At 37.8% G+C, this 12,929-nt stretch overlaps 1 protein-coding gene across 2 annotated transcripts in view; it reads left to right on the top strand.

Annotated features, from left to right (window-relative positions):
- The window catches only part of wdr27 (WD repeat domain 27), a 75,115-nt gene that overhangs the window by 15,359 nt on the left and 46,827 nt on the right, over nucleotides 1-12,929 (top strand). For both annotated transcript variants that reach the window (XM_061959045.1, XM_061959033.1), the window contains exons 16-21: nucleotides 76-165; nucleotides 727-848; nucleotides 4,655-4,788; nucleotides 5,414-5,511; nucleotides 5,852-5,973; nucleotides 10,199-10,296. In XM_061959045.1, coding sequence (XP_061815029.1) covers nucleotides 76-165; nucleotides 727-848; nucleotides 4,655-4,788; nucleotides 5,414-5,511; nucleotides 5,852-5,973; nucleotides 10,199-10,296 — 664 coding nt within the window. The remainder of the gene's footprint in view (nucleotides 1-75; nucleotides 166-726; nucleotides 849-4,654; nucleotides 4,789-5,413; nucleotides 5,512-5,851; nucleotides 5,974-10,198; nucleotides 10,297-12,929) is intronic.

The raw sequence follows: 12,929 nt of genomic DNA, 5'->3' as shown, positions 1-12,929 counted from the left end.
ACTTTTTACACACTATGTATGCTTTTGTAGTTTTTTTCTGTGATTAATAATTAACATGTCTTGTATATCCCCAAGGTGATGGAAAGCAAATCTTGTGTGGTCTCGGTGACAACTCTGTGTTATTGTACAAGTCTTCTCTTACTGGCAATCCAGCTGTGTATACAGGTACACGAGCACACACTTATCACCCACACATGACATAACCTTTTCATAATGCACCTTTACTAAATCTTTATTTAATTTTAGGTTATAGAATCTTTTTCTTTATTGAGCCACAAAGAAGTCACACATTCCAGTCAAGTTCAAAGCGCATCAATTTCCCAAGTTGTAACACTTTTAATAGACAAGGAAGAATTTGATTTGTATCTTAGATTTAAAACAAAACAAAACAAAACATATTTGTGCAACTCTGAATAGCACACTTTGAAATGGAACTTTGGCTTCAGATGAAACGCCTGACTCATTCTCAACCATAACTGTCAAAACTGTAGATAAAGACTTTTACCGCAGATGCTTGGTGTTGTTAAAATGTGATACAGGTGCATTCCATTTGATACCGAATATACCAAAAGGGGGCAGCAGAGATACAAGGACCAACGTGAAAGAGACTGAGGGATGCTGTCAACCTCACTTTTTGCCCAAATCTCAGAGCAGTTCCATAAAAGTAAATGTTGCAACCACACATTTAGTTTCCAGGTAATTATGAAAGGCTCTCTTTGTGTGCAGGACACGACAAGCCGGTGAGTAGTGTTAGCTGGAGCCTCAACAGACACTGCTGGTTAAGTGCATCACATGACCAGACTTTGCGACTCTGGACTCATGACATCTCAGAGCCTGCTGTTATCATGGTAAATATGTCATTAGCATCATCATATATACTCTGAAATGACCGCTCACCTGCTGGTGTTATGAAAGTCATCACTCATGATGTCAAATGCTCATCCATCCATTCATTTTCTACTGCTTGTCCCTTATGGGGTCGCGGGGGTGCTGGAGCCTATCACAGCTGCACATGGGCGGATGGCGGGGTACACCCTGGACAAGTCACCACCTCATCGCATGGCCAACACAGATAGACAACATTCACATTCACATTTAAAGTTAAATATAACATAGCTGTAGACAAAAAATGGCTATATTACTTTTATACATAGTGGAAAAGACTCGTCAAACAGTGATGACACGGCAGATAAATGACAATAAAAATACATGCCGAGTGTTTTCTCAAACATAGGCTATCATGGGTATGTTAAAATTTAGAGATTAAATTCCAATGATTTTAAATTAAGCATTGATGACAAATGAATCCTTTTATTTTTTTCAAATGTCAAGTTTTTAAACAAAACCAATACAGTGATTAAAATAAAGATTTTAAGCAATCTAATGACTGTTTTTGCTTTCACAATTCAGTGGTGCTTAATATATATGCCCAAAGCAAATCGACTAACTGTTCTTGGTTGAACTCATATAAGGGCCTATTCTCCCGTTTGCACTTAAGTGTTTTCGTACGCACTTAAAATTGTGAACTTATTTTTTCTGTTATTTGTATTCTCCCATCCAGCCTGTAGACAAGCTCACCCCACGTAAGTTAGGCGAAAGTGCATGAATAATAATAATAATAATAATGAAAGTGGTCTCATTTCTAATAAGGCGGACTTTGCCATGGCACCTTTTTTATTGCTTGTGTAAGAATTGTAGAACATGTAGTTTTACTAAGACTTGTGAATATCATTGAAATCCATGTTAAAGATACAGTAAATCTTTAAATATGAAAACGCCGTATCAATCCAGGCAGTCCTTGTCATGTGAACGTGTGTCGCCATGGTGATGTAGTGTGTCTATATGCACGCTACAACAGCGTCTTCTTCCTGGCTGGATGTGAAAATTAATATGTTAATAAAACTTTGTTTCACTTGTTATCATAGACACCCTAATGTTATTTGTGATGTTATTTTTTAGTGTAGAAATATTTGTGAAGCTGTGACGCGTCAGAAGGGCTTGACAACTGTTTGTGTGCGAGTGTATTTTTGTGTTTGTGTGCTTGAACAGGGAGCGTGACAATTTGAAATTCACTGTCAAAAATCAATCAAATCAATTGGTAAACGCTATATTGTATATGTATTTTCAACCAAATAGTCACATAATTCAATGATTACATTCTAGATTATATCATTGCATTGATGTTAGTACCAGGATGTACAAACCCCGTTTCCATATGAGTTGGGAAATTGTGTTAGATGTAAATATAAACGGAATACAATGATTTGCAAATCATTTTCAACCCATATTCAGTTGGATATGCTACAAAGACAACATATTTGATGTTCAAACTGATAAAAAAAAATTTTCTTTGCAAATAATCATTAACTTTAGAATTTGATGCCAGCAACAAAGAACAAAGAAGTTGGGAAAGGTGGCAATAAATACTGATAAAGTTGAGGAATGCTCATCAAACACTTATTTGGAACATCCCACAGGTGTGCAGGCTAATTGGGAACAGGTGGGTGCCATGATTGGGTATAAAAACAGCTTCCCAAAAAATGCTCAGTCTTTCACAAGAAAGGATGGGGCGAGGTACACCCCTTTGTCCACAACTGTGTGTCCACAAACAATTTAAGAACAGCGTTTCTCAAAGTGCAATTGCAAGAAATTTAGGGATTTCAACATCTACGGTCCATAATATCATCAAAAGGTTCAGAGAATCTGGAGAAATCACTCCACGTACGCTGCATGGCCGGAAACCAACATTGAATGACCGTGACCTTCAAGCCCTCAGACGGCACTGTATCAAAAACCGACATCAATCTCTGAAGGATATCACCACATGGGCTCAGGAACACTTCAGAAAACCACTGTCACTAAATACAGTTCGTCGCTACATCTGTAAGTGCAAGTTAAAGCTCTACTATGCAAAGCGAAAGCCATTTATCAACAACATCCAGAAACGCCGCCGGCTTCTCTGGGCCCGAGATCATCTAAGATGGACTCATGCAAAGTGGAAAAGTGTTCTGTGGCCTGACGAGTCCACATTTCAAATTGTTTTTGGAAATATTCGACATTGTGTCATACGGACCAAAGGGGAAGCGAACCATCCAGACTGTTATCGACGCAAAGTTCAAAAGCCAGTATCTGTGATAATATGGGGGTGCATTAGTGCCCAAGGCATGGGTAACTTACACATCTGTGAAGGCACCATTAATGCTGAAAGGTACATACAGGTTTTGGAACAACATATGCTGCCATCTAAGCGAGTCCCCCATTGTAATCCGACGTTGTAGTCAGTAAATTACTTATTTTTCTCTGTCCTCTTGTTGTGGGTTAGACTGGCTTGTACATGCACATGCATCCTTCGCTGTTGCCATTTCTAATACAAAGTAGCGTATAGTTCGAACTTAATATGTCAGTAGACTCGATATGGAAGTGCTAAAAACTACAACATGGCTGACGGGGAGATGACACAGTCCAAGTGGACGCACGTAAATAAGACCACCCACAAAATGGCGCACACCGATGGTCAGAAAGCGTTTTGAAGATGGTCTGTAAAACATAAATCATGCAACATTTTGACATCAAAGAACCATCATTACATGTAATGTATACCACAAAGAAGTGTTTTAAATGTAGAGTAAAAATCATAATATGACCCCTTTATGTCGCCGGGAGAATACGCAGAGGGCAAGATTTGGCTGGGATCACCTATATTTATGGGTTGCTCCACCCAAAAGTGTGCATATTGGATGAAGTTGCATAGTGCCTGACTACCCTCAGAGTATATTCGGACTTTTTGGTCTTTTGAGGTAAATCTTTGCTCTATTTTTGGCCATATCTCTGGTTGTGTTGCTCCGAATGGAATTATTTTTTTCTAAGAAGATTTTTTTTCATGTTTAATTTTAATATTTTCATTTCAAATACATTTTCATATAGCACCGATACACTCAACAAAATCTATAGTCATGGAGTAGCTGAAGAATGGAAAAGTCCTCTGAAAGTTTAAAATGCATAACACATGTTTGGATTCATATTTTTCCTACTTTTTTGCTCAAATTTAACCCAACTATGCTACACTGCTAATTTTTTAATCTGCCACATCAAAAAAACAAAAACAAAACAACAACTTTGTTTTATGACCAATCTTATTCATATTTAGGCCTAATCTTTACCCCAGTATGCAGCCCTTTAACATTTACTATACGGATGATAACTCATTTTATGCAAATCTTTCAAAATAAAAAAAAACTGACAATTAGATCAAAGGGGGATTGAAAAGGGGTTACATTAAAAAAAAAAAATAACATGATTGCTGTTTTTATTTAGGCCTGAGGTTCAATGAGAGAAAGTATGAACAAATATGAATCCAAACATGTTTTTTACACTCTAAACTCCCTGATGACTTTTTTGTCCTGTAGCTACTCAACGTCTATAAAATTAAGTAATCTCCAAAGGGTTAAGTCGAGAGGGAGAATGCCGTGCAGCCATAATCGGTGCAGTTGTGCAGCTTTTTTCATTGAAGCACATGGAAGAATTTTAAAAAGTTATTATTGCACAGTTGAAATTACAGGTAAAGACATTTAAAATGCTGTGTTGTATCTGTATAGACTATTGACTAGTTTATTTTCAGATGATTATTTGGTCTCATATTTCTGTTTTCTTTCAGGGCAAACAAATGTTCTCTAAACCTATCAAAGGTGCCCAGTTTTATTACCTTGACAAGTTTTTGCTTCTGGCATCTGGAGATTCACTGCACTTGTATTTGTACCATGTGGATGTCACACACGATGATATCAAAAGGTACTGGTATTGAATTTTCCTTTTGATCTGCTGCCTTAATCAGTGGTGTGCAACCTAAGGCCATTTGCGGGCCACAACTTGTTTATTCATTGGGATAAGGCGTATTCTAAACACAAAGTGTAACAAATCCAAACTATTTTATTTGTTTTCTATAACAGAGCTGAGTTAAATACACAACATTTCACTACGTAGCACATTTTTACTGATATTTCATTGGTATTAGAAGTGAATTATTACTAACCAAATACAGGTAATTGCCCCAGTTAAGGTCTCTATATTAACAATAGGACAGCATCATTGCATTATTACAAATGTGCTATGGTAATCCTGAATCACTTGCATTGTTAATCACATTACCATCTGGGACAGTTCACTGCTAACATTGTTGCAGCGCTTCTTAAACCTTCTTCTCCTCAAGAAAACATCTAGTCAATGTACAGTAGATTCCTTTACATGTTGTCAATTGTATATAATGCAGTGTAAAACAGATGTTTTCCTACTGTTGCTTTTGGAACATAAATTGTACTGTATCTAACTTAACAATAACCATACTGTGACCTGTATTCATTAGAAAAAAAAGTATTTGATTCAAGATCGGCTTCATCGTGCTTTGTTTCTTTTTTAGATATGAGCATCGTAGTTTTGTCAAATTGGCAAGATGCTTTTCAACATCCTCTGGAGCAGATATTACAGATTTGTCTGCCATCAATGATTTCTTCTCCTGTATCCTTTTATTGGCTGTTGTTTTTGTGCAAAATCAAGTGTTTTGGTGAACGGATTAAATACTATGTCTGCTCAACCGCTGCTTCTGAAGCTTGCATTGCTGGTTTTGCATGTAAATGTCTGCAATTTAAGTGTACCTAATAATGTATCTACCAAACTACATAATAGTGTGATGTCCTGTATTGTGTGCTCTCCCCTGCATCCACAAAGTACAATGTATATATATCAACTATATTTTTTGTACTTATCTCTGCCCTCTCCTCCCTAGGTTTCAACTAAATTTCATGCTTGTCTTGCTTATTGTCTCTACATGAAGGATTCCATAACTTTCTCTGTTCAGACATTGTTCTGGCGTGCGCTACCGATCGGTCCATTCAAGTATTTGACATGAACAAAGGTAGAGTGGCTGCAGAAGTGCCCGATGCTCACAGCAGAGCCATCCACTGCATAACACAAAACAAGGTGAGCATTTCAAAACTTTCCAACCATCCATGTAATGGGCTCCCCATTTCCAGAGCTCCGGCTCATGCAGTCTCTACTCCCCTTACCTTGCGTCATTGTCCATCATTTGCCTCATTTAAACATAACTCAATAGATAATAACATTCTCATGCTATACAATAGAGCTTGGTCCTCAAAAAGCAGCCTGCTGGCCAAATCTGGCCTACTAAATATCACCCAAATAATGAAACCATAGAATTTTACAGAAAAATGCTCATTAATGGTTGATATTCATTGTGAGTGGCTCGATAGCTGGATTGGTATTAAATTTAGGGACCCAGGTTTATATCCCTGTCATGGTGAATATTAAGTGATAATTTATTGTTGTATCATTAAAATATGATTATTGAATGAGAATGAAATATTAGAAAAGACAAGGCCGAGCGAACGTTCAACATCGGGATGGACGAGCTTCATGGAGCCCTGACTGAACGAGCATGTATAGGACACTTCAGTCTCCCTGGACTGATTCTCAATCATTCGCGCAGACTTGATATTGACTGGACTTTGGCCTACAGCTAGTGGGAAGCCTAGGACGGAGTATGCTCTCTGGGTTGCTTTGTTGGGTCTGTTCTTGTCTCTGCCCGTGCATCCTCTTAGCAGACGATGATGGCGTGGAGCACTGCAGAGGCCACCACGGTGTAGGCGGGTGTTAAAAATTGTCTTTTTGTTTTGTTTGTTGTTTGTCTATAAATGATGCAATTGTATGTGTGCAACATGTACTATTTAATGCTGTTTTTGTTTAGTTTTTTGTTGTTTTACATTTGCAGCTGAATGTAGAAATAGCGCCTCTGAAGTGACAGCCTGTCGCATCAGCTCTGTGCTCCTTTAATGTTTCCTTCTTTGTTTTCATAACAAGATAGCGCCGCAGATGGCCGCCACGGTACTGTGCTCTCTCATAATTGTGTTTTTCTTTGTTTCTTGCAGTGAACAAAGCACAGTCTATTAAGGCAAATTATTTGTGTGTTAAACATACTTGGCCAATACATTTGATTCTGATACTGATGATATTATGTTTAAATGATGTTGTATTTATATTTTTGGTAACGATTCCAACATTGCCAGCAATTACAGTACCTTAATAGCCCTTGTAATTGTAATTGTGGACCCTGCACTAGAATGATAGCTATATAAATAAATGTATCATTTAATTAAAGGGGAACTGCATTTTTGAAAATAATTTTCCCTATCGTTCACAATCATTATGAGAGACAAGAACATGTCTTGTTTTTTAATGTATTTTAAAGATGATAAAAAAAAACACTTGGAAGATGCGGCTAAAGGGAGTCACTGTTGTAGCCTTCAAAGCCCTCTAAGACAACTTCAAAACCCTCCATCAGCATTTTGTAAACACACTGCAAGTATATATATATAGTGTAGTAACAGACACGTTCGTAATATGTTCAATATTTACCGTATTTTGGTCATTTTAATCATTACCAGAACTAGTTCTTTGACGCATTTATTTCCGTTTCCAAAGCAGCGCACTTCCAACTTCTAGCAACAACGTGTGTCCTACTTTCGTAAACAAGGCGTGTGTGTCTTCTTATAATGGCAGACACGATAACAAACAACAAATACGACTATTTTTTAACAAATGAGAATTCACAATGTTATCTTTTTTAAGCTAAATATACGGAGGATGAACTACTGCTTTTAGAAGCCAGCACGAAGGAAGAGTGAGACGTTGGAGCAGACAAAAGCCGAGAGCGTGAGGTGAAAATCAGTCAAAGCTGCGACATGTGGAATTTGAAGCCATGCTATTTTGACATAAATGGCATGCTTACCCAAAAACGTCAGACAAAACGTCCCTGGCCAGCTGGACCAAACAGACACATGTCCATAGAGGGATTGTTGATCATCATGATACACGCAGAACGTCATGCGTGTTATTACAACTACAGTGCATACGCTGTCTGGTTAGCTGTGTACAAACAAAACATGAAATGTGGACAAAAACTTTACAGACACTGTAATATGATTGTTCATGTTTTTCAGTCCGTACAGATTTGTGTCTTACCGCATTGTGTTGTCCATTACAAACTCAAACATGCTAGCTTATCTCTTTTCGTAACTAGCTTTAAAAGCTAATTCCGTAGGACGCCGCTGTGTGTGTAAAATTTCATAAAAAGCATTATTAATTGACATGTTACATACACTTCTTCAAGCAAATTACGTTCCAAAATGTTGACGTCACACAGACTCACGGTCCTTTGCAAACAAACCCCCACTTTGCTTTGTATCAAAACCTCTTTGGTTACTGTAATGACACACATATCACTGGAAAGCGCAAAGCTTTTTGAAGCATTTGTGCAATCAAGTCTAATGATTCTTTCAAATATATATAGTAATTGCAAAACATGCCCCCAGTGACAGCTGTTGAAGGGGCTTACTGAAATAATTTTGAAAAGTTGAGCAGAACTAAAAAGTCAACAAAGGAAAATGGGCCACACAATACGGGCCGTCATTTTCCCATGGCTGATCTAACCTGTACTGATCATATGACTACATTCATACGTTTTCAATCATGTACATTTCATTTAGCATTCTTTCTATAATGACACATCACCTGTATCTAATTTATATTGTATTTAACAACAATTTAAATGACCAAACAGCATTTGTCTCCATACGGTCATTCAGAACATTTAGTGCTGTAGTAGTTTAACTAAAATATATAGTAAAAGTATATGTATAGGTTAAGCTTTGTGATTGGAAAGAAACAAAGCAAACCAAAAGGGGATTTTTGGCATCAGTGACTAACACGAGCTTCATCTTTCTAGTGAAGGATCGGCTATTTGGCAGATGTTCTGGTGTTGCATAAGACGTCTATGAGTGCGAGGAGGGTTACATAAGGAGCACATCTGTGATGGAGTAAATGTGTTAGCTTGTGGTGTGAATGAAGCAGTCGGTGGCTTCAAATTTACGGATATTGTCTCGCTGTGTATTTGAACCCCTGGTGTATTGGGATTGAAAGTGCCATATGAGATGGCGGGGGTGAGATTATACGCAAAATGATTGCCTTGGACTAATGCTGTTCCATGATGCAATCAGGGTTTTTTTGCACTCCCACATCACTGTCTTGGACTCACGTAGGCCCAATTTTCTGTTGTCTAACAAGTTAGAGTGCTCTGAAGAAGAATTCTGCATCACCCATCAATATCAGTGTCAGCGATGAGCTGAATTGGCCATGTCAGTTGATGATTCACACACAATGAAGCAAGCTTATTAGTAGCTTTTGGGTTTGGATGGTTATACTCATCATTCTAGAGAACTTGACCAAATATTTCATATTTGTGTAAAGTTGTGTAAAGTTGTGTACCCAGTGACCGTCACGCTTTTGACTTCCCTTGCTTCGATAGTTCGGATTAGTTGGATAAACCCATGCATGTACCCATTCAAGAGTGAATCACACAGCTGACTTCTCGCACATGCCTCTTCTCCTATTGTATGTGCCATCATTGTAGACTGTGTTGTTTCAGCTGAGCTATTGCGTCAATGCATGCCCAAGGGTTTGTGGGGTATTGGAGGGTGTTAATACCAGAGGGGACAGCAGTGATAGCCCCAGCTCGGACACTGCAAATATAATGTCATGCTTCCTGAGATTCGCTTTTTCGTCTCAAAGCGGGCCGACTGTGAAGAACTTGAGCCTGCGAAAAAACATTTCCATCGCCTCCTCTGTAAAAATTCACCTGGAACTCATCAGAGCAGAAGGGTGGAAGACTTCTCGGAAAACTAAACTGGAAATGCCCTGTCGGACTCCCGTTCTCACACTCCTGATGGAAATCCAAACAAAAACCACGCCGTCTCACTCTCACTCGAGATTTCTTATACACTTTTATGAATCATCTGATAAGGTAGCAGGAAAGTCACATGGAATAGGTGCTTTGGAAACTGTATATTAAAAGTAAGTGCTATCTCGCTGTGGTAGAGAACTGATGGAAAACACATTTTTGAAAAAAGACAATTTCACATTCCTGCTTCACTACCATTGGCTTTAATTTTGTACCTCTCCACACACTGTTGTGCGAAGTGGAATGAAGTATTTGGAAGTTGTTTGCTTACACAGGCTATATTGCAGAAATATTTTCCAGCAGTGGATATGCTAAGAAGCTTAGTCTTATACTACTCCAGTTATTCGTATCCTGACGAGGTGTTTTTTTCGTTCATTTGTGTGTATTTTACAGGGCTCAATGTTCAGCACACAGGCACCAGAATCATACAACCTCTTCCTCACCAGTGCAGTCACAGATGGCGTGAAGATGTGGGACCTTCGCACACTTCGGTTAGTGCAAATACATTGTTGTCTGTTCAACAGTTGACATTGTCCAGCCAACACAGTAAAAGCCCATACAGTATGAAATAAATGTTTAAGTATCTACTGGTTTTACACTAAAATAAGTTAACATAGTTCTCGTTCATGTCCATATACTGACATACAACATACTTGATGATGCGTGGCTAGTAGTGACGGAAAGGTTGAGTACAAACGTACATTCATGACAGCAATTCAACTTCAAATATGAAACTATTATTTGATTTAAACTCATTACATGCTAAGTGAGATATGTCAAGCCTTTATTTGTTATAATTTTGATGATTATGGTTTAGGATTTTTTGAAAAACCTAAATTTTCTGAGATTTTCAGTTTGAGGTTTTCATAAACTGTAAGCCATATTCATCAAAATGATATCAAAAGAAGGCTTGAAATATCTTGAGTTGCATGTTATGAGTCTATGTGTCATACAGTATTATCATTTCACCTTGTAAACCCAATTGCTGAAATAAACAAACCTTTGCATTACATTCTAATTTTATGAGTTTCACCTGTATATGTTATACGTATACATATGACGAGGCGTAATTAAGTCTGAATACAGATGTAGTTTTTTCTGCCTATTATAGTAGCACTTCTTGGGTGGAAGATCAGACTTTTTCCATAGAAAATAATGGATCAGTTGCAGGGTTAAGACTGTCCCAATTATAACAACTTTTTAACTACATTCAATGTTCATGCTTAAAAGGGACTTATGGAGGTTTTAATCTACATTTAAAAGATGTTCATGTTATCTAGATAATGTAGCGGATATGTTGTGTTGTAAATTTTGCTCCAAGGTCACATAGGGATGTAACGATAAACGATAATAATGCCAACCGACGGTTTGTATTGCCGTTTTAAATGAAAATTGAGATTGATAACTGCACTTTGATAAACTCACGGACTGATTGGCGCCATCTCACTAGTTTAAATGCTAACATGAAAACAAGAGACATTGTCTTTCCCCATTAAGAAACAACATACACAAATATAAACTTATTTACCGTATTTTTCGGACCACATGGCACGCCAGATTACATTACATTACCGTTGATGAACGGGTCTATTTGGGGCTATTTACATACACATGACGCACCATAAGGCGCATGAAAGGGGTCTTATTATGATTTTTTTTTCTACATTTAAAACACTTCCTTGTGACATAACATGTAATTTTTTTATTTATTTTTTATTTTTATTTTTATTTTATTTTTATTTTTTTATGGTGGTTCCTTGGTCAACAGTTTTACAGACTATCTTCAAGCCGCTTTCTGACTGTCTTCAGGATGCGCCATTTGGTGGGCGGTCTTGATTAAGTAAACTATACGCTACTTTATATTACAAAATAGCAACAGCACAGGATGAATATCCCACAACAAGAGGATAGAGAAAAAGGAGCTGATTGACGATGGCACAGGCTACAATGGCGGACGTGTGCAAATTTTCGAGACTTATGCAGATCCCAAATACACATCAGTAGGTAACAAGAGATAAAAAAGGTTGGTTTTGCATAACAGGTCGAAACAAAACTTCAGACAATAGGTCTCCTAATAGGTGCAATTATGGGGTCCTTATTGCTGGGATGTTACTGACGTCAAGTCTGGCTCACGTCCCGCCCAATAAATACTCGTGCGTGGTGGTTAAGCTACCGGTAGCTCTGTTTTCAATGGGTAGTAGGTGCCATTTAGCCTTTTTCAAAGAAAAAATGCCCTGTGCTAGTGATGTTTTCAGCTCTATGAATTGTTCAAATCGCGAAAAGGATAAACATTTTTTCAGAGTTCCTCCAGAGGTAATTAAAAAGGACGGAAAAGTGCAAGATTTTACAAAACAACGAGAAAAGCAACTCACACTTCAGTCCAAGAGCACAGTGTCGAAGAATGCATGAGTTTGCAGCAATCACTTCGTTAAAGGTTTGTTTGATATACTTTTAACATATATTATTTCCTATTTAAGTATTATCTTGATAGTATTTGTATTTCTTAAACACATGTTTGCTACGAGTGTTTCGAAAAGCACCAATTCGGCAAGTCTAAATAAAAGAAAGCAAATGCGAGCAAAACATAAAAGAGTTTTGATTATAACAAAGGCAGCAATCATTAAATGAAACTTTCAGCACATACACAATGTTGACATCTATAAAAGCGCACTACTTCTTTTGTACACCCATAGTTCGTGCGCTGTTGGCTGCACAACAGCCATCTTACCTTCGTTGACCACCACTGGTTTTCACTTCCGGGAAAAAGTCACATTTCGGAATACCAGCTAAGCACACACCATAATAATACCCGAATGTTGAAGCACAGTACGTCTGACTATGGTAGCCGTAATGCTCCGACAATCCATCAAGCGGTGCGGCTTTGTGGCTTACTAAAGTCATACTAAAACATTTTACAGATTTTTTAGCGCTGTGTATAATATTCTATATTCTCAATGAAAGTTTTGGTCTTGCTTGCTTACCTGTACTTCCTAGCGTAATTTATTACAGTCCAAACGTATCTCTTATCTGTGACTGCTACACTTATCATTACACCATGTACCATGTAAAATTGGTCCGAGGTCATGGAGCACAATCACAATTAATACTTATACAAGACAAGGCG

Source organism: Nerophis lumbriciformis, linkage group LG02 (assembly GCF_033978685.3).
Source record: "Nerophis lumbriciformis linkage group LG02, RoL_Nlum_v2.1, whole genome shotgun sequence".
NCBI lineage: Eukaryota > Metazoa > Chordata > Actinopteri > Syngnathiformes > Syngnathidae > Nerophis > Nerophis lumbriciformis.
The sequence above is the reverse complement of the archived record's forward strand: the minus strand, read 5'-3'. Positions and strand labels throughout refer to the sequence as shown.